The sequence below is a fragment of the Psittacula echo genome (genome assembly GCF_963264785.1).
Source record: "Psittacula echo genome assembly, chromosome: 24".
Lineage (NCBI taxonomy): Eukaryota > Metazoa > Chordata > Aves > Psittaciformes > Psittacidae > Psittacula > Psittacula echo.
In genome coordinates this window covers 5,330,036-5,350,775 of record NC_137759.1, presented here as the reverse complement: position 1 = coordinate 5,350,775, position 20,740 = coordinate 5,330,036, and the positions used below count along the sequence as shown (strand labels likewise).

Here is a 20,740-nt window from a genome sequence, read left to right as displayed (position 1 = left end):
TCTGATGGGGAGCGGGGCGGGGGGTGGGGCGCAACTTGGGGGTCCCCCTGCTCAGCGCTGGAGGGGGGAGTGCTCCGATGTGGGACCCCCAGCACGGATGAATGCGTTTGGGGTGCAGCCGGGGGGGGTCCCCGTTTGTGGGGGGGAAGAGGCTGTCGGAGGGGGCGTGTTTGGTTTTGGGGGGGCCATTGGGAGCAGCCGCCACCACGCAGCAGCAGCAGCAGCTCATCTATTATTTAGCTGCGTATCTGGTGTCGGCCCGAGCGCTGCCCTGGCGGCCCCCCCCCGGGCTCTGCACACCTTGGGGAGGGGGGTACAGCCGGAGGGGGGGGGTCCCCACCGAGCCCCCCCCCCCAACCCGGTAGGAGCCAGTGTTTCCATAGGGCATCGGGAGCTGAGCTGGGGGGTCCCCACGCTGCCGTCTCCCCCCCTTCCTCCTCCAAGATGTCCTACTTCACCGAGCACTTCTGGGTAAGCCTGGGCCCCCCTATGGGTGCCCCCGACCCATTGGTCCCCCCCCACCATGGGTGCCCCCATCTGTGGGTGCCCCTGCTCTTCCCACAGCTCTTGGGGGGGTGGGGGGGTGGTTCATGGCCACCATTTGCCCAACGCCTTCATTAACGCTGTGTATTAATTGCTGTGGGGAGGGGAGGGGGTGATGGGTTCCCATGGGCCACCCCCCCAGCCATGGTGCTGTCCCTGACCCCCCCCTCCCCATGGGGATCCCCATCCCAGCGCTGGGGGGGGAAGTTGGCAGTGCCGGAGCGTGACCGGTGCTTCCTGGTTCGTCTCTGCCGGTGTCTGGCATCTTCCTGCATCATCCGCTTCCCTCTGCCTCAGTTTCCCCATGTGGGGCCACCAGCACCTGCACGCACAGCCTGGATGGGGGGGGGCGAGCGGGCAGCACCCACGATAGCACCCGGAGGAGGGGGGGGCTGCCCAGGCCACCCTCTTCAGCATGTTTCCGCCCCAAACGGTGCTTCCTGTTGTGCACCGCGGCTCCCGTGGTGGCACCATCCCAGGGGGCACTGGGTGGGATTTGGTCCCCTGCCAGGGCGAGAAGAACCACGGCTTCGACGTGCTCTACCACAACATGAAGCACGGGCAGATCTCCACCAAGGAGCTGGCTGACTTTGTCCGCGAGAGGTACCCGGAGTGGGATGTGGGGGGGCTCAGGGGGGTCCTCGGCATCACCGGGCTCCATCCCCAGCACCTCCTGTCCCCAGGGCTGCCATCGAGGAGAACTACGCCAAGGCCATGGTGAAGCTGTCTAAGATGGCCACCAACGGGACCCAACTGGGGTGAGCAAGGGGCCGGAGCACCCCGCGATGGTTGACAACGGGAGACCCTGCTCATCCCTGCCCCGGTGTCGTCGTCCCCCCCCCGCCCCATCCCAGGACCTTTGCGCCGCTCTGGGAGGTTTTCCGCATCTCCTCGGACAAACTGGCCCTTTGCCACTTGGAGCTGATGAAGAAGCTCCACGACCTCATCAAGGAGATCTCGCGCTACGGCGAGGAGCAAGGCCGGGTGCACAAGAAGGTACCGCATCCCTCCCTTCCATCCTCCCCATCGCACCCCAAGACCCCCCCCCCATTCTGCCCTATGTGCTTCCCTCCCCAGTCCAAGGAGGAGGTGTCAGGGACACTGGAGGCTGTCCAGATGCTGCATGGGGTGGCCCAGTTGCTGCCCAAGTCCAAGGAGAGCTACCACAGCAAGTGCCAGGAGTACGAGCGGCTCCGCAAGGAGGGCACCAGCCAGAAGGAGATCGACAAGGTGGACCCTGCCGCATGTCCCTGGCCCCACCATGGGGATCCTGGTCCCTGGCCCACCACGGAGGGGGGCTCATTCCCATCTCCCGGTCCCGCAGGCAGAGCTCAAGTCCAAGAAGGCCGGAGAGGCGCTGCGCAGGGCGGTGGACAAGTACAACGCTGCCCGCGCCGACTTCGAGCAGAGGATGCTGGACTCGGCCATGGTGGGTGGCACCGGTCGCCTTGGGGACCCTTCTCTCCATGGGGCCCGGCCACCCCAGCTGAGCCCCATGCCCTGGTGATGCCAACCTTGCTGAGCCCATCTTCATGTTGATGCCAGCCCCGCTCTCTGAGGGCTGAGCCCCATGCCTTGGGCTGTGCACCCCGCCTGCCTGGCCACCCCTCCCTGGCAATGGTGCTCCTTGGGGATGTGTCCCCATGGCTAAACCCCCATTGCCTGGGCATGGCACCCCTGAGGAAACCCTTCCTCATCCCTGCTCCCAGCGCTTCCAAGAGGTGGAAGAAGCCCATCTGCGCCACATGAAGGGTCTCATCGGCTCCTACTCGCACTCCGTGGAGGACACCCATGTCCAGATAGGGCAGGTGAGTCCCCAGAGGGGTGAACAACAGTGGGGACCCCCCCGAGCTGTGTCCCCCCTTTCTTTACTGTGTCCCCCTCATCCCGCTGCTTCCTTCGCAGGTGCATGAGGAGTTCAAGCAGAACGTGGAGAACATCGGCACCGAGATGCTGCTGCGGAGGTTCGCCGAGAGCAAGGGCACAGGGCGAGAGCGGCCAGGTGAGGTGGGGGGCTCCCCCCTGTCGCACCAGGGTGATGCTCCCCGTCCTTGCACGAGGGTCCTCGTGGCTCATCCTGCTCTCGCCTGCAGGGGTGCTGGACTTTGAGGAGTACCGGCTGGCCCCAGCGCAGGAAGGCAAGTACGTCTGCACCCACAGCCCCATGGCGGGGATTGCAGGGAACTGGGGGGGGGCCGCTCACCACTCTGTGCCCCCCCCCCCCCCTCCAGGACCCAAGAGGAGCCGTAGTAAAGCTTTCCGTATCCCTGGGTTGAGCCGTAAGGAGAGGGACCGTGATGCTGGGTAAGATCCCCTGCTCTGTGGCCCTGCATCCCCGCATCCCTTCCCAGCTCCGGGAGCTAACCCTGTCCCTGTTGCTCCCCAGGGAATCCCTGGACGCCGAGGTGGTGAGTATCCCAGTGCCAACGCTGGGGTTGGTTTTCCCCACACTGGGAAGCAAACACCTCCCTGAGCATCTCCCCACAGGGCTGCCCGGAGGTGGATGAGGACGGGTTCACCGTGCGCCCCGATGTCACCCGCAGTATCCTTGTGCTGGAGCATGGGGGGGGGGGGGGGGGGCCGTTTTGGGGTGTCTGAGCACGGGTGTTGCCTTGACTGGGGCCCAGCCGAGGTGGAGAACCACGGCTGCTCCTCCAGCGATTCCGACTACGACGAGGATGAGCCCCGCAAGTTCTATGTCCACATCAAACCCGTGCAGCCCCGGGAAGCGCCCGGCACCGCTGAGGCCACCATGGAGCAGCTCAAGGCCACCGTGGGGAACCTCATCCTGCCCCCCAGCATCGGGGTGAGCTTTGGGGGGATGGCAGGAAGGGTCCCCAGGGACTCTGCCGGGGCCAACTGACCCCGTGTCCCCATTCTCTTGCAGGGCACCGTCAAGAGGCAGTCGTCCCGTAAGTGCCACCCCGGGGGCTTGGAGCAGCTTTAGGGAACCCCCCTGGCTCCATGTCCCCCAGCGCTGCCTGTCCCTATCCCTCCATAGGGCATGTAGCATCTCTGACCCCAGCCCCGAGCGATGTGGACTCTGAGGGGACGCTGGCAGCAGGTCAGGCTGTGCTGGGGGGGGGTCCTGGGGATATGGGGGGAGTGCTGGGGTGTGGGGTGCGGTGGTTGTGCAGCACCCACCGTGTCCCCTCTCCCCATAGGTGACAGTGCAGGGAGGGGGTGCCCAGCGGCGCAGATGAGCAGGTACGGGGTGAGCAGGGTGCTGTGGGGTGATGCCCCATGTGCCACCCCCAGTCCCCTCTCTGGCGGGGGGTCCGGATGGGCGCTGAGCCCCCTCCGCTCTGTGCCCGGTGCAGTGGCCCTGGGAAGGCTCCCCCGGCAGCAGCCCCCCCCGCTGCTCTCTTCGGGCCCCCGCTGGAGTCGGCTTTTGAAGCGGAGGAGTTCCCGGGTGAGGACTGGGGGGGTCCGGGGAGGGGGGGGCGATGGGGCAGACCCCGGCGCTCGGGTGCTCTGGCGCTGACACGGGGGGGGTCTCCCCGCAGCCCCCCGCGCCTACGTCCTCACCTCCTCATCCTCGCCCTTCTCCTCCTCGTCCCCGGAGAACGTGGAGGACTCGGGGCTGGATTCGCCATCGCACCCCGCGCCCGGACCCTCCCCGGACTCCAGGCCCTGGACGCCGCAGCCGGGGACGCCGCAGAGCCCCCTCCCCAAGCAGGGCAGCCCCCCCCCGCCGGCGCTGCCGCGGCCCCGCAGCCCCTGCGGCCGCCTCCCGGAGCCCCCCGGCTTCGCCGTCTTCACCGGCCCCGGCGCCGAGGGGTTATGGGGGGACGCGGCGCGGGGGTCCCGGGGCCGCAGCAGCCGCGCGGGGCCCCGCGAAGCCCCCTCGCCCGACCCCTTCGGGGAGCCGCTGCCGTGGGTCCGGCCCCGCAGCCCCGGCGGGGACCAGCCCCGGCCTTCGTCCAACTCCGGTTCCTCCTCCTCCTCCTCCCCGGCGCCCCCCAGCGCGGGGGACTCCTCCAGCCCCTCGCCGTGGACCTGCCAAGGGTCGGGGTCGGGGCTGAGCGACGGCAGCGCGGCCGTGGCTCCCCCCCCACAGCCGGGTGAGTGACAGGGGTGCAGGAGCTGCCCCCGTCACCCTTAACTCTGTGTTCCCCCCCCACCCCAGGGTCTCACCTTAAGAACAGGGCTGAGACCCCATAGAGCCCCCCTGGGAGGTTCTGCCGTCGTGGTACCCCAGCACCCAGCTCCCCATCACTGCATCCCCCAGCTCCCGAGGATGCTCAGACTCCCTGGGAACCCCAAAACCCATGTACCCAGCACCCAGCTCCCCATCACTGCATCCCCAGCTCCTGAGGATGCTCAGACCCCCTGGGAACCCCAAAACCCATGTATCCAGCACCCAGCTCCCCATCACTGCATCCCCAGCTCCCAAGGATGTCCACGTGTCCCCAGGAAAGCACCCCGACACACAGCTCCCCATCACCTCCTATTTCTGTCCCGTCCCCCCCCCGCCTCAGATGCTGCTCCCAGTTGGCCCAGCGCAGCCCCCCGGGACGTCCCGCTCGTGGCCCCCCCTCGCCGCTCCCGCACCAAGAGGCCAGCGGCCGGCCCGGCTGCGGGCAGCAACAGCGACCTGGTGCGTGGCCAGGGATGGGGTGAAGCGGGGCCGGGCTGTGGGACCCCCCCTATGGTGGGGGTCAACCCCAGACCCCCCCCCGATGCTGTCTTGCCTTGCAGTCGCGCTCGCTGAGCCCCTCGCCCTCCTGGAGCTGCGGCCCCTCACACTCAGCACCCGCCAGCCTGGGCGAACGCGGCTTCTTCGCTGTGTCCCAGCCGGCACTCGGTGGGTTTTGGGGGGGGGGGGCACAGGTTTTGGGGGTTCCAGACAAGCTCTGATCCTGTCCCCATCACCAGGGCTGTCGCGGGGTCCCAGCCCCGTGGTGCTGGGCTCGCAGGACGCGCTGCCCGTGGCCACCGCCTTCACCGAGTACATCCACGCATACTTCAAGGGGCGAGATGCTGACAGGTACGGGGGTCCCGGGGGGCGGTCAGGGTTACCCCCCCTGAGCACCGCACCCCACCGCTGACCCCCGGCCTGTCCCCCGGCAGCTGCCTGGTGAAAGTGACGGGGGAGCTCACCATGTCCTTCCCCGCTGGCATCATCCGTGTCTTCAGTGGGAGCATGGCCCCCCCCGTGCTCAGCTTCCGCCTGCTCAACGCCGGCGCCATCGAGCAGTTCCTGCCCAACGCCGAGCTGCTCTACAGGTACCTGGGGACACGGTGACACTGAGACAGGACAGGGACACCCTGGCCGGTGGCCATGGGATGTAGCTGGTGTTTGGGTACAGGGTGTGCTGGGGGGATGCAGGGACTGTGGTGGATGCAGTGATGGAGAGCTGGTATTTGGGTACTGGTGGATCATGGGCACCCTGGGAGGTGGTGGTGCTGTAATGGGGAGCTGGTGGTAGGGTACAGAGAATGCCAGGGGGGCACAGGCATCCTAGGAGGGGACGTGCACACTGATGGGGAGCTGTGTATCAGGGTGCTTGGTTTCCTGGGGACATCCATGGAAGGTGGGAGATGCAGTGATGGGAAGCTGGGGTACATGGGATTTTGGGGTTCCTAGGGGTCTGAGCATCCTTGGGAGCTGGTAGATGCAGTGATGCGGAGCTGGGTATTGGGGTGCCGTGTTCCCAGGGTGCTCAGGCACCGGTGCTCACTGACCCCATCCCGGCAGCGACCCATCCCAGAGCGATCCCAGCACCAAGGACTTCTGGCTGAACATGGCTGCGCTCACCGGGCACCTGCAGAAGCAAGCGGAGCAGAGCCCGGCCTCCTCCTACTACAACGTGGCTCTGCTCAAGTACCAGGTGAGCCCACGGAGGGGACAGAGCCGTGTCCCCTGCTCCTGGGGGCAAGAGGGCCTCGCTGACCCCCTGGACCCCCCCTGCTCTCCCCAGTTCTCACGGCTGGGCCCCGGCTCGGCGCCGCTGCGGCTCTGTGTGCACTGGGACTGCGCCCCGGGCACCACGCGGGTCAGCATCGAGTACGGCTACAACGGCGCTGCACTGGCGCTGCCCGTGCCCCTCGGCAGCGTCCACGTCCTTCTGCCCGTGGATGAGCCCATCGCCAACCTGCGGCTGCAGCCCGGGGCCAGTTGGTGAGAGCAGGGAGGGGGGATGCAGGATGCACAAATGCATCCCCCAGGGGACCCTGAGCTGGGAGATGTGGGTGCTGATGGGGTGAGGGAGGTGGGAATGAGGGTTAAAGCAGGAGGGGATCAGGGGTCTGGGGTCTTGGGACCATTCCTGTGTCCTGGCAGGAACCTGGAGGAGAAGAGGCTGCTCTGGAGGCTGCTGGATGTGCCCGGCGCCGCGGGGCAGGGAGGTGAGGACAGAGGGGACTGGGAGCAGGATCCGGGCTCGTTCCCCACAGCCCCCCCCCAACCCCTGTGCTGTGCCCCCCCCAGGCTGTGGCCGGCTCTCGGCCAGCTGGGAGCCCCTCTGTGGGCCCAGCAAGCCCAGCCCCGTGGCGGCGCAGTTCAGCAGCGAGGGCAGCACGGTGTCGGGCGTCGAGGTGGAGCTGGCGAGCGCCGGGTACCGCATGTCGCTGGTCAAGAAGAGGTTTGCTACAGGTAGGGCTGGATGGGAGCCATGGGAGGGGGGGTCAGGATCCTCTCCTCATCCCCTGTGGCCCCCGAGGACATGGGGTCCCTTCCTTGGAGAGGAGAGGGTCCATTCCTTACTCTTTGGGGTGCACAAGGGTCCCTTCCCTGCTCCTCATGGCGCTGGGATGCAGGGGATCCTTTTCCCAAGGTGGATGGGGTCCCTTTTCTAGGGTGCACCGAGGTTTCTTACCTGCTCCCTATGGCCCTGGGGTGCATGGGGTCCCCTCCCTACCAACCCAAGCTCCATTTCCCCCTTTCTGCGTGATGCCCCATAGCGATGCCCAGCTCGGGAGGGTGCAGGTTGAGCCCTGGCCATGGGGCAGTGACCATCCCTGTGCTGGATACATGCCCCCAGCCCTTGCAGCTGCCTCTCACCCCTTTTCCTCCACAGGGATCTATCTGGCAGGGTCCTGAGCTGCTCCTCCCGGGCTTCCCCTTTGGTTGTGTGTGAAACACTGGATGGAGGTCGGTTGGGGAGGGGGTGCTGCCATGTAGGAGCTCCCCCTCCTCTCCCTCCTCATCTCCCTCCGGCCCCCCTGCTCCATGGCTGTCACCGCATCCCCTCCTCCCTCCCCTGTGCTGTGACGGGAGCAGAGGCTGCTCTTTTATTAAACACTTTATTTTCTAACCCCCCGTATTTCCTAACCCCTGTCGTACCCCGGCGCCCATCCCCGTGGCCTCTGGGCTGCTCCATGGGAATGGGGATGCAGGAAACTGAGGCAGGGAACTTGGCCGAGCACTTGCACCCGGGGGTGCTGCTGCCCAACCTGCAGTAGGTGGATGGGTGGATGGAGGGATGGATGGAGGGAGAGAGGGAGGGATGATGGATGGATGGGTGGAAAGATGGTACCCAGCAGGGATTGAATCCCAGCAGAACATCCCTGTGCCACTGGGGCTGCAGTGCTCCTGGCTGCAGAAGGGGCACAGGGTGAGGGTGGCCCCAAGCTGCCTCTGCAGCAAGGTACTGGTAGGCTCTGGGGCAGCTCAAGCTCTTTGCAGTGCTCCCACCACTGTTTGGTGCTGATGGGCTTTTGTTGGGGTCCTCGTGTGCTGCGCAGGGGACCCCTGTCCTGGGGCTTCATCTCTGAGGGTCAGGGCTGCTCACAGCAAACCCGGGCACCCAGGACCACCCCTCTCTTCATCCGGAGGCCAGTGTGATGCTGAGCTCCAGCTGCCACCCTGGGCACTGCTGAGTGCCAGCATCCTGCACCTGGCCCCATTTCTGCCTGGTTTCACCCCAAATCTGCCCTCCCGTGGCCAGCAGAGCCCTGAGGAACTGGAGGGAGAAGAAACAAACCAAACATTATTGGAACCCCAAATCCCACCGTGATGGGGGCAGTGACAGGCAGGAGAGGGGGAAAAGGGGAACCAGAGAAGCATTTACATGGGGAGGGTGACGGGGACTATGTTCCCTCATGCTGCATGCTCCGGTATCACTGCAGCCATTGAAGCATCCCCACGTTGTATGCCTGGTGCCGGGGAGGAATGGGGGGGAACAGGGGTCGCTACCCATAGGCTTTGGTCCATCCATCCTGCAGCACCTCGGCCTTGGGATCACCAGAGAGCAGAGGCAGCTCGCACATGGAGATGTAGGTGGGAAAGCGAGGAGCGGTGCTCAAGGATGCCCAAGAGTGGGCAGCAGAGAGTTCGGTTTGTTCGAAGGCTTCTTGTTGCTTGGGTCCTTGCTTGCGATTGATCTCCCGGGCCACTTGACAGAGAGAGCTTAGAACAAGACTGCAGATTGGGTACCTGACAGGACCTGGAGCTATTGCTGACATCAGCCTGTGTGGGGATCTGATGTCGTTCATCTCACCTTCATCATAGAATCAATGAATGGGCTGGAAGGGACCTTAAAGCTCCTCCAGCTCCAACCCCTGCCACAGGCAGGGACCCCTTCCACTGGAGCAGCTTGCTCCAAGCCCCTGTGTCCAACCTGGCCTTGAGCACTGCCAGGGATGGGGCAGCCACAGCTTCTCTGGGCACCCTGGGCCAGCGCCTCAGCACCCTCACAGGGAAGAGCTTCTGCCTAAGAGCTCATCTCAGTCTCCCCTCTGGCAGGTTCAAGCCATTCCCCTTGGCCTGTCCCTACAGGCCCTTGTCCCAAGCCCCTCTCCAGGTTTCCTGCAGCCCCTTTAAGCACTGGAGCTGCTCTCAGGTCTCCCCTTCAGGAGCCTTCTCTTCTCCAGGCTGCCCCAGCCCAGCTCTCTCAGCCTGGCTCCAGAGCAGAGCTGCTCCAGCCCTCGCAGCATCTCCATGGCCTCCTCTGCCCTCGCTCCAACAGCTCCACGTCCCTCTTGTGCTGCTGCCCCAGAGCTGGATCAGGGCTGCAGGGGGGGTCTCCCCTTCCCGCAGCAGAGGGGCAGGATCCCCTCCCTGAGCTGCTGCTCCTGCTCTGGGGGTGCACCCAGCACACGGAGGGGTTCTGGGCTGCAAGAACACTTTGCTGGCTCATGCTGAGCTTCTCCTCCAGGACCCTCAAGTCCTTCTTTTCAGGGCTGCTCTCAATGCAGTGCTCCCAGGCCAGTCATTGTGCTTGGGACTTCCCCATCCCAGGGGCAGGACCTTGCACTTACTGGGGGAAATGAAAATTGTGCTTGGTCCAGCTTCCCAGCAAGGCAATAATGGATTTTAATCCGAAATCCCAGCTGGACACAGGAGCATCCCTGCTGGAGCAACCAGCTCATCTCAGCTGCTCTCCTCTGGGAGAGCACCAGGGTGGCACTCAAGAGGTCCATGGGCACTTTGGTCCCATCCTGACCGGTGTTTTGGAATGTGGCAGCTCACAACGGCTGAAGCACAGAAACCTGGCTTTGCCCAGGGTGGCACCTCAGTCACAGCACAGCGGATGCTGCTCCTCTGACCCTGCTTCCATCAGCACCCTCCAACCCCACAGGTTACATCCAGGGGAAAGGACCGTGTTTAGGGGCTGCCCTACAGCCAGAGGGGTGATTTTTGACACAGAGCAGCACAAGTACGCAGGAGCCTGTCCTGCCTCCTGCTCACAGCAGAAGTGCCCTGGACAGGCAGTGCTGTATCGGGGCAAAGGGAGGAGAATGTGGGCCAGGCTGCAGGGGTTAGAAGCAGCCAGGCCAGTTGGGCAAGAAGCAGGAGATGCAAGTGCCTAGGCAGCACCAAACCCTTCTCCTCACCCATGAGGAGCACTCTGCCAATGTGCTGCACTTGCCAGGCTGTGGGTCCCTGTGTGCCCTGTGCGCAGGCAGGACTGGGAGCAGCACCCATGGCTGATGCTCCATCTGGCACCCTGCACCCCAGTGGGGAATGACCCAGCCACCTGCAGCCACACAAAACCTCCCCACCCCGGGCTTTAACAAGCACCTAGACCCACATGCAGGGCCCCACTGCACCCCCTGTTCTGCCCCACAAGCCCTCACGAGCTCATAAAGGGCATCAACCCCATGAAGGGCATCACAAGACCCAACCTGGGACATCCTGAGAAGCCTCATCTGGGACTCCCACCCACCTCCCCCAGGACACTCCAAGAGCCCAACAAGGACACTCAAAGACCCCTCCTATTTAGGAGACCCCAAAACTGGTGATGATGAAAACCTGTGGCCATGGCACCAGCAGTGTCCTGGGAGCTGCTGCTGCCCATTGGTCCCCATGGCCTCTGGGTACCACAGCTCATGGGTGCTGCTGTCTGTGGCTCATAGGACCACAGAATCAACCAGGTAGGGAAAGACCTTCCAAGACCATCAAGGCCACCCCTAACCCATGGCACCGAGGGCCTCATCTACACAGTTTGTGAGCGCTTCCAGGGATGGTGATTCCAGCACTGCCCTGGGCAGCCTGTTCCAAGTCCCTACAGGAATAGGTGCTGCTTTCCATGGGTGCTACTGTCTGTACAGCTCTGCTGCTCCTTGGCTTCCAGTTGTCATCAGGTCCTCACTGCTCATGGCTCCCAACCGGCATCAGATCCCCACACAGGACCAGCTCCAGGAATGCCAAAGCCATCCCTGAGGGTGCCAGCTCTGGTAATGGATGCACTGCAGCAATCAGCATAGGTTGGCAGCAGGGCAATGAACACCCCCCCCCCCCAAACCCATCCATGCTCACATTCTGCAACAAGGAAGATGCAAAGACACTTCCTGATGAAACCAGTGCTGGATCCCCAATGGCCCCAGGGCTGTCCGCAGTGTGCGGCTCGCTAACAAATCACAGCATGTGCAGCCCATGGGCACAATGCAGAACTCCATCAGCAGCTGAGCTCTCAGCTGGGGAGAGAACAGGCACACAGACAGCCCTTGGGTAGCTCATGCTTCCCAAAAAGGGTCATAGAACCACGGAATGATTTGGGTTCGAAAAGACCTTAAAGCTCCTCCAGCTCCAACCCCTGCCACGGGCAGGGACCCCTTCCACTGGAGCAGCTTGCTCCAAGCCCCTGTGTCCAACCTGGCCTTGAACACTGCCAGGGATGGGGCAGCCACAGCTTCTCTGGGCACCCTGGGCCAGCGCCTCAGCACCCTCACAGGGAAGAGCTTCTGCCTAGGTCTATGAGATTCCTTATTATCCATCTGAAGACGATGGCACCCAGGGATGCAGCAAGGCCCTGCGCTATCCGGGGCGTCCCAGCAGCTGAGGGCCCCACAGCCACGTGCCACCAAACCCGAGCAGGGTGCCTGGTCCTGAGGATGCCGGCAGTGAAGAGACCCAAGTGAGCACAGGACTTCGGATATAGTAAAAAGTCTTTATTAAGAAGGCTTTGAAGTCAAAAAATAAAACTCTTGATACAATTTTCATAACCGTCAAGTCAGCTCAGCAAATATATAATCAGTACTTTAGCCACGGAAGGTTAAAGGTCCGTTATTTTCTTTTTATTTAAAATAAAATATATTTTAGTTTTTAAAATTTATTCCATAAAGTAGATATTTTGCTATAAATTCCCTACATATACAGAAAGAGGTAAAAACGGAAAAAAAAAAAAAACCAAAATCACAAAAGAAAAACCCCCAAACCAACCAAAAATCCACCAACCCCCAACAAAACCAAGCAGAAGACAAAGGAGATAGCATCTGTCTGCAACGTGGCGTGGGCACTGCACCCCTCCACCCCGCGGGGCCCCACAGCCCCGACCCCTGCCCTCGTGTCCCACACGTTTTGGGGCAGTTTTCACATTGGCAGAAGAGAGGGTAAGACCTGCATTACAAACCCCAAAATAGAATATATAGGGATATATATCTATAGAGGTGACAAAAATAACAATAATAAAAAAAAAGGCTACGTACAAAAGGAACGACGACAACAACAAAAAAAAAAAAAAAAGAAGGAAAAAGGAAAAAAAGACTTTGAATAGAAGGATTTTTAAAAAAATAAAAGACAACCCTCGTGTGTCCTAAAAACTCAAAAAGTGCAACCGGACCTTTTCTCTCTGTTTATTTCTCTTTGCAAACTGAATACTGCTATTTGGGAAGGACTGTGGAAGAACAGCCGGGCTTCCTCCGCCCCGCCCCGCGGCCGGGGATTGCGGGGGGAGAGTTAAAGCTATTCTGTAAACACTGGAGATGCCCCTCGTCACCATCATCATCATCATCGTCGTTATCTTCTTCATCCCCACCCCTCCCGACCCCCTGCGCGTCGGCCGCGGTCCTGCCCTCTCCTCCTCCGCAGCCGCCCCCCTCCCGCCCCCCCCCGTGCACCCATCGCATCCGTTATTAAATAAAAAGGGTGATTCCAACAGTTTTCCAAGTCCTTAAAAAGCTGGGGTGGAAGGAGGGGGGGGTGTAGGAGGGGGGGATGCGAGGCAGCCCCGGCTAGGAGAAGATGTGGATGGCTTGCGTGGCGGGCGTGTGGCACGCGGGGCACTCGGGCTCAGCCTTGCCGCAGATGCGCATGGCACACTCCATGCAGAAGAGGTTGTGGCCGCAGGGCACGAGGGCAGCGATGACCTCGCTCTCGAAGCACACCATGCACTCGCGGGAGCTCTTGCGGTGCCCGTCGGAGCTGCTGGAGTCGGTGGGCGAGCCGGAGGCGGCGGAGATGCTGCCGGGCAGCGAGGAAGAGGAGGAGTAACCGGTGCTGTTGGAGAAGGAGGACAGCGAGCCCTGGGTGGGCAGCCAGGACAAGGTGCTGACGGGGTCGCTCTGGATGCGCCGTGCCAAGGGGTGGTCCAGGCCCGCGGCACCGCTCTCGGGGAGGGTGGGCGAGTGGCGCGGCGTGGCCGTGCCGCTGTTGCGTCTCTGCGAGCCGTTGATGGACGAGCAGCTGCTGAAGGCTTGCAAGGGGTTGCCCGAGCGCTCGAAGGGCGACCAGATGGTGGTGGTGGTGGTGGGCGTCGTGAGGTCGAGAGCCAAGAAGTCAAAGCCAAAGTCGCACTCCTCCGAGCCCAGCGCAGCCGCCGGCTCGCTGAAGGTGAAGCCGCTGCTGGTGCTGTAGGGGCTGGTGGGGCTGGCGTCCGCCACCCGCCCGCTGTAGTAGGACTCGGTGGAGGTGCTGCCCAGGGAGCTGAGGCTGTCGTTGCGCAGGGTGGCGGGGGGGCGGTGGGCAGGGTGGGGGGCCTTGGCCCACAGGCTGCCTGCGCTGCCCTGCAGGTCGAGGCAGACGTCGGTGCCATTGGAATGGAAGTCGTTGTCGGCATTGACATCGATGAAGGAGCCTGTCCGCATGGTGATGTGCGCCTCGATCTCCTCCCGAGCGCGGTCCACGTTCTCCGGCATGCCCGTCACCTCGAAGACGGGCTCCTTGTCCCGGCTGGGGGTCACAATGTAGGTGTGCGTCTGCTGCTGGATCCGCTTGATGGTGGCTCCCTTCGGCCCCACCACCAGCCCCACCACGCGGTACGGGACCCTCACCTGGATGGTGGTCTGCCCCGGCAGGTTGGGGGGACCCTGCATCGCTCCCGTCAGCCCATTCACTTTGTTGCGCGTCGCCCGGATCATGGAGAAGTGCTCGGCGGCCGAGAGGATCTCTCTTTTCGCCATCTCCACGTCCTCCTTCCTCCCAGTCACAATGAAAACGGGCTCCTCGCCTCGGACCGGGGTCTTGATGTAGGTGTTGGTCTTGGCACGGAGGGCTTTGATCTTGCAGCCTGCAGGGCAAGAACAAGGGGAGAAAAACCATGACAGGTTAAAGCTGAGACCTCGCAGGAACTCCCCGCTCACCCGGCAGGGATGGGGAGATGCAGGACCAACAGGAACGAGCGGGTCCCTTTGGTTCTGCACCTGACACACAAAGGAAGAGACCTTAGAGCAGCTCCAGTGCCTAAAGGGGCTGCAGGAAACCTGGAGAGGGGCTTGGGACAAGGGCCTGTAGGGACAGGCCAAGGGGAATGGCTTGAACCTGCCAGAGGGGAGACTGAGCTGAGCTCTTAGGCAGAAGCTCTTCCCTGTGAGGGTGCTGAGGCGCTGGCCCAGGGTGCCCAGAGAAGCTGTGGCTGCCCCATCCCTGGCAGTGTTCAAGGCCAGGTTGGACACAGGGGCTTGGAGCAAGCTGCTCCAGTGGAAGGGGTCCCTGCCTGTGGCAGGGGTTGGAGCTGGAGGAGCTTTAAGGTCCCTTCCAACCCAACCAAGGCTGGGTCCCTATGAAAAGGCTTGTTTGGATCCTGCAGGATCCTCCCAGCCGCAGCTAAACCTGAAGCACAGCCCTGGCCAAAGCCCAGCAGAAGCAGCGATGGCCCTGGAGGGACAGGATGAGGGAGCTGGGTCTCCCTGGCTGGGTGGAACAGGAGGGAACCCTGGGGCAGGTGCTCGTGGGCCCCGGTGCTCCCCGTTCTGGACAGACCTGCTCTCCGCAGGAGGAACATGATTCAGCAGGCAGAGCCCGCTGGGATGCAGACCATGACTGTGCTGCCAGCGCTGCCCCAGCGCAACCCTGCCCCTTCCCTGCCACGGGAAGCCGGGCTCTGGTTGTGAGCGCAGGCAGTGCCTGGCCAAAGGCTTCAGCTCCGCGCCAGGACTGGGTGTTGCTGCTTTCACCCTGGAGCTGTCTGGGGCTGGGAGCACAGCACCGCTCCCTGCATCCCTGCACATTACATCCGCTCTGCCTGGGCTCCACTGCACACACTCATTACATTCTCATGACCAGGCACCCGGCCCTGCTGCCACCCTCCAACAATGGCACATGGGGGCCGGTGATCCTGTTTCCCACCTCCCACCGTCCCCTGAGATCTGCAGGGCACCCAAAGCAAAGCCGGCAGCACACTGGGATGGGAGATGCCCCATCAGAGCCCCTGTCCACTGCAAACCTCGCGGCTGCAGATCCACATGGATCAAGAGCTGCACTCGAGTGGGGAGAGCTCAGCTCCTCACACAAAGGCAAAGCACCCCCAGAGCGGGAGCAGCAGCTTAGGGATCCTGCCCCTCTGCTGTGTTAAAGGGGAGAACCCCCCCCTGCAGTCCTGGTCCAGCTCTGGGGCAGCAGCACAAGAGGGACGTGGAGCTGTTGGAGTGAGGCCAGAGGAGGCCATGGAGATGCTGCAAGGGCTGGAGCAGCTCTGCTCTGGAGCCAGGCTGAGAGAGCTGGGCTGGGGCAGCCTGGAGAAGAGAAGGCTCCTGAAGGGGAGACCTTAGAGCAGCTCCAGTGCCTAAAGGGGCTGCAGGAGACCTGGAGAGGGGCTTGGGACAAGGGCCTGTAGGGACAGGCCAAGGGGAATGGCTTGAACCTGCCCGAGGGGAGACTGAGCTGAGCTCTTAGGCAGAAGCTCTTCCCTGTGAGGGTGCTGAGGCGCTGGCACAGGGTGCCCAGAGAAGCTGTGGCTGCCCCATCCCTGGCAGTGTTCAAGGCCAGGTTGGACACAGGGGCTTGGAGCAAGCTGCTCCAGTGGAAGGAGTTGGAGCTGGAGGAGCTTTAAGGTCCTTTCCAACCCAACCCAGGCTGGGATTCCATGCTCTACACAAGTACGGGATATTTCCCATGAGGCTCCACAAGCTGTGGAATCACTGCCCTGACCGCTGCATCCTTCTGCACTCAATGCAGCAGAGCCCTGCTGGAAGGGGCTGTGGGGAGGCCACGGGCAGCGTTGATGGCCGGCCCCACTGCAGGCACGTCCTCACGGGCACTGCCACATCAAGGGCCCTGCCTCAACCACGGGGCCGTGCTTTTGGTATTCCCAACATCCGGACTTCCCCAAAGGCCGTGCCCAGCATTAATGAAGAGAGGGGGCAAAGCCGAGGTGCAAACACAACCCCACCGAGTCACAGCCCCTCGCACCACCCATGGAGGGGGGGGCTGGATGCTTCCCTCCAGACCTCCCATCTCAGCTCTGCAGCCTTCCCTTTGCCTGTGGTTGGCTCTGAGCTGCCCGCCCCAGCACGCTCCGCTCCACACAGCTGCCCCATGGAGCTGCAGGACCATGGCTGGTCCCATCCCAGCACCCTACAGGCTGAGGAAGCACCAGTTGCAAACAAGAAGCAGAATCCCAGGGGAATTCCCGCTGGAAGGAGGTGGTGATGGAAGTGGCACCCCAGGAAAGGGAACTGCTCTTCCTGAACGTTCTCTCTTGGCACCACCAAAGAGGACTTTGCCCTCTATCACAAGCCCCAGATCAGGGCTCCAACTCTTACAAGAGCCCATTTGTGGCTCGGAACAGGATGATCTTAAGGTCCTTTCCAACCCAAACCATTCTATGACCCTGTGAAAGCAGCACAGCCCAGGCTGGGGAGGCGTGCATGGAAGTGCCTCTGCTTCCTCAGGATGCAGCCCTGAGAGGGACCTGGGGTGCTGGATGAGCAGAAGCTCCCCATGATGCAGCCATTGAACCCCTCCGTGTGCTGGGTGCACCCCCAGAGCAGGAGCAGCAGCTCAGGGAGGGGATCCTGCCCCTCTGCTGCGGGAAGGGGAGACCCCCCTGCAGCCCTGATCCAGCTCTGGGGCAGCAGCACAAGAGGGACGTGGAGCTGCTGGAGCGAGGGCAGAGGAGGCCATGGAGATGCTGCGAGGGCTGGAGCAGCTCTGCTCTGGAGCCAGGCTGAGAGAGCTGGGCTGGGGCAGCCTGGAGAAGAGAAGGCTCCTGAAGGGGAGACCTGAGAGCAGCTCCAGTGCCTAAAGGGGCTGCAGGAAACCTGGAGAGGGGCTTGGGACAAGGGCCTGTAGGGACAGGACAAAGGACGTTAAAGCTCACCCAGTTGTCAGCCCCTTTATGCACTGGGAAACCAACAAAAATCCCCCCTGGAGTTTCTGGCTCTCCCACAAGCCAGAGAGGTGGAAAGTGGCAGCCAGGCCAGTCTCAAAGGCCATGGCATGATGGGCACAGGACAACCAGCAGCAGCCCAGGCCTGAGGAACACAAGGGGACTGATGGCAGCCCCAGCAACCCACAGCAAGTTTACAGATGCTCAGGCTGGCCCAGGGACCAAGCCCTGCTGTCTCCATGTGCATCCTCCAAGCACCAGGACAAGCCTCGCACGCCAGCAGGGAGTTCATCCTTCCCTGGATCCCCCCTTCGAGCATCCCAACATCTTCTATGAGCAGCAGCTTTCCCAGATCCTTCGCAAAGCTGCACATGGTCCCCATGTATCCATATTGGAGATGGGGAAGCAGAGCCCCGGAGAGGAGCCATGGCTGTGGCTCCATCCCATCAGAGGCACGTGGTGTCAGAGGGCAGAGCAGAGCCTGGGGCTCTCGGCTGCCCATCACCTCCTATAGCCTCACTGGGCAGAAGCTGCTGGAAACACCTCCAAAGCCAGGACACCAGGGAGCAAGGCCGACACAACGCTGACATGCAAGAGCCAGGGCAACTTCAATAGCCAGCCTGCCCCATTATCCCTATCTCCATTTTCCCCTGGGAAAGAAGCCAAGAAGACAGGGATCTGCTTTACACAACATTTACCTGCGGAGCAGCTGCTGCTCCCTTCTGCAATGTGTTAAATGAGTGGATTTAGAGGGAAAAAACTGAAGAAAAAAGAGAAGCAATTGTACCTGACAGCCTTCATAGGACTGACACCAAAGAGCTGCCCTGACCACATCCTGACTCTCCTCAATGGCTGCAAGGGGCCACTAGGACCAAAGCACCCCAAGAGCTGCCCCTCAGCACATGATGTATGGGGAGAGAAACCCAGCCTTGCCCCTGCTCAAAACCCTTCCAGGGCGCCTGCCCGCCATGCCTACCCCTTCCTATGCTCTGAGTGCAGCAGCACCACAAGCGCCTGCCCCCAGGTCATGGCTGGGCTGCGTGGTGCAGGAAGAGTGCAGGACACAGCAGAGAGCAGCCGGAGTTGAAGGCTCCATGCATGCCCCATCCCATGCACCCCCCCTGCCAGAGCTGGGAATGCCAAACGCTGAGCCCCCCCCTTCATGCCCAACAACCGCAGGGTCCCGGTGCGAGGTCTTCAGGAGCCACAGGAAAGCTGAGAACAGGAGAGAGGCAGGAAACAAGGGAGGGAAAACCCCGGGGGAGCAGCTCCTGCCCATGGGTCAGGGCAGCAGTGGGGGGCTCTGGTCCATCACTGGTCTCAGACTCCCCCCCCCCAGCACCCCGGGTGTAATCACCCCTTTGGCAGCTCTTTTCCTGCAGCCCCATGAGCTCGTGGAGCTCAGCAAGCACTGAAACTGCACGAGGGATGCGGGGCAGGTACCTTGGTGCACGTTGAGCTTGTCAGGATGCTGAGGAGCAGCACTGGGACCTCACCACAGCCCAAATACCCGACCCCAGCTGCTGCGAGGAAGGGTGTCACCGGCCAACCCGAAAGCAGCCATTCCTCCAGCCTCTTGCAGAGCCAACACACTTCCCAATGGAGGCCAGCATCCGTTATGGGTTTGCTTTCAAGCTGATGGTTCTGCAAATCCCACCAGTGAGGCCACCAAATCCATGTCCCCATCCAGCCCAGGCAGCAGCAGCATCCTCCGGAGCAGGGCACAGCGCCTCGCTCCTCTCCTCCGGTGGTATAACGGGCTCTGGGGCCCCGGTTTGGCCCCGCACCGGCATCAGGGTGGTGGGACCGGTGAGGGGTGCGTGGAAAGTTGGGAGGTTGGGAAGCGGGGCCGGCTGGGAGGCGGCGCAGGCCAATGGGAAGCGCAGAGCATGATGTCACCACGCTCATCACAGCATGGCTCTGGCTAACAAAGAGAACAATGAGGCTGCCCAGCTCCCCGCTTCCCCCGAGGAAAAGAAGCCCCCCAAAGCCCCTTATCCCGCAGCCCCACGGCTGAGGATGGGGATGGCCGGGGAGTCGGGGCAGGGTTGGGGTGCCAGAGCCCTGCGTGGCAAAACCACCCCAGAGGTCAGGCTCCCTGCATCCCAACTGCCCGTCGCCGCTGGGATTCCTGCAGGCAGCAGCTCCTTTCCCGTTTATTCCCTCTTTTCCCCCTTAAATCCTCCTCCCTTCGGGTCTTTTTTAACCCTGATTCTTATTTCCCAAAGGTGGAACTTCGGTGCAGCGCTATTTGGGGCTTCCTCCAGACAAAGCCCGCATCAGGCACACCCACCATGGGCTGGGGCTGAGCCGTGCCCAGGTGTCCTTTGGTGACAGCTGAGGGCTCCTCATCAACCACCGGGTTAACGAGAGCCCGCGTCACCATTCACACACCGGAGCAGCAGGGTTGAGACGGGGGGAGAGAAGGGACCCAACTACAATAAACCCAAAGCTTCGCGTCCTGGCAGCTTCCACGGGAACTTCCCGTGGGCACCAAGGGCTTGATCCCACCCGCAACCGGTTCCCTGCTTTCCGGATCGGCTTTAACGCACATTTAGAGCCGGCGCGGTGGGGACCGGCACAAAGCGGAGCAGCCCCGAGAACCCGCGGGAGGAGTTTGAGGCCCGCGGGATTTGCCGCCGTTAAGTTTCCGCCTCCGCGTTACCGGGCACGGAGACAAAGCCCCCAAACTGACCCAAATAACGCGGGCCGGGCCGGGGGTGCCTGAGGCGGTCCCGCGGTGATGGGCGGTGTTACCTTGGCGGCCCACGATCTCGGCGACGTGTTCGGAGCTGGGCACGGGCACGCACTCGGTCATGTTCACGCTCTTCTTCCTGCTCCCCAGGGCGCCCAGCGGCTCCAGCAGCGCGGCGGGCGCGGCGAGGTGCGGCCCGAAGTTACCGAAGGCGGCCGGGGGGGAGGCGGTGCCGGTGGCCGGGGGGGAGCCGCCGCCGCGCTCCCGCGCCTGCAGGCCGCCCGGCCCCGCGCCTCCCGCCGCCGCCGCCTCCGGCTCCTCCGCGCCCGCGCCGCCCGCCTCGGGCTCCTCCAGCCCCAGCAGCGAGAGCTGATCCAGGGCGAACCTCAGGGCGGCGGCTTCACCCTGCGCTGCCGGCGGCGGCGGCCCCTCCCGCTCCCGCCCAGGCTCGGGCTCGGGTGGGTCCTGCCCGGCGGGCGGCGGCGGGCTCAGCAGCGCCAGGCAGCGCGGGGGGCCGCGGCCGGGCTGCCCGCCCTCGGGCTGGTAGATGGAGCCGGGCATGGCGCGGTCTGGCCGGGGCGGTGCCGGTGCCCGCCGCACGCCGCCTTCCCTGCGCGCGCCCGCGCCCCGCCCCGCCCCGACGTCACCCCGCCCCGACAATGGGGGCCGCGCCCCGCCGCGCGCAGGCGCGCCCGAGAGGCCACACCCACCACGGCCCAACCCCCTCGGGGGGGGGGGAGGCCCCGCCCAACCCCGCCGCGGGAGAGCGCGCGCTGCCCGCGGGCACCGG

General features: G+C 63.3%; 2 protein-coding genes across 2 annotated transcripts; one reads left to right on the top strand and one right to left on the bottom strand.

The window, feature by feature from the left end:
• Positions 1-444: 444 nt before the first annotated feature.
• On the top strand, positions 445-7,690 carry FCHO1 (FCH and mu domain containing endocytic adaptor 1; the record flags this gene model as incomplete). Its single annotated transcript, XM_080633821.1, has 26 exons — positions 445-471; positions 1,055-1,146; positions 1,227-1,301; positions 1,398-1,539; positions 1,621-1,773; positions 1,868-1,972; positions 2,253-2,351; positions 2,449-2,545; positions 2,637-2,847; positions 2,930-2,951; positions 3,031-3,085; positions 3,171-3,349; positions 3,431-3,455; positions 3,545-3,607; positions 3,708-3,750; positions 3,864-3,955; positions 4,050-4,607; positions 5,025-5,143; positions 5,245-5,350; positions 5,422-5,533; positions 5,617-5,772; positions 6,245-6,377; positions 6,468-6,667; positions 6,830-6,894; positions 6,977-7,141; positions 7,566-7,690. The coding sequence occupies 26 exons, from the start codon at positions 445-447 to the stop codon at positions 7,586-7,588; spliced, it is 3,117 nt and encodes a 1,038-aa protein (XP_080489947.1). The 3' UTR covers positions 7,589-7,690.
• Positions 7,691-12,942: 5,252 nt separating this feature from the next.
• Positions 12,943-20,511, bottom strand: MEX3D (mex-3 RNA binding family member D; the record flags this gene model as incomplete). The annotated part of the gene is made up of 2 exons (XM_080634123.1): positions 12,943-14,216; positions 20,013-20,511. 2 exons carry the CDS (start codon positions 20,509-20,511, stop codon positions 12,943-12,945), a joined length of 1,773 nt encoding a protein of 590 aa, XP_080490249.1.
• Positions 20,512-20,740: the final 229 nt, after the last annotated feature.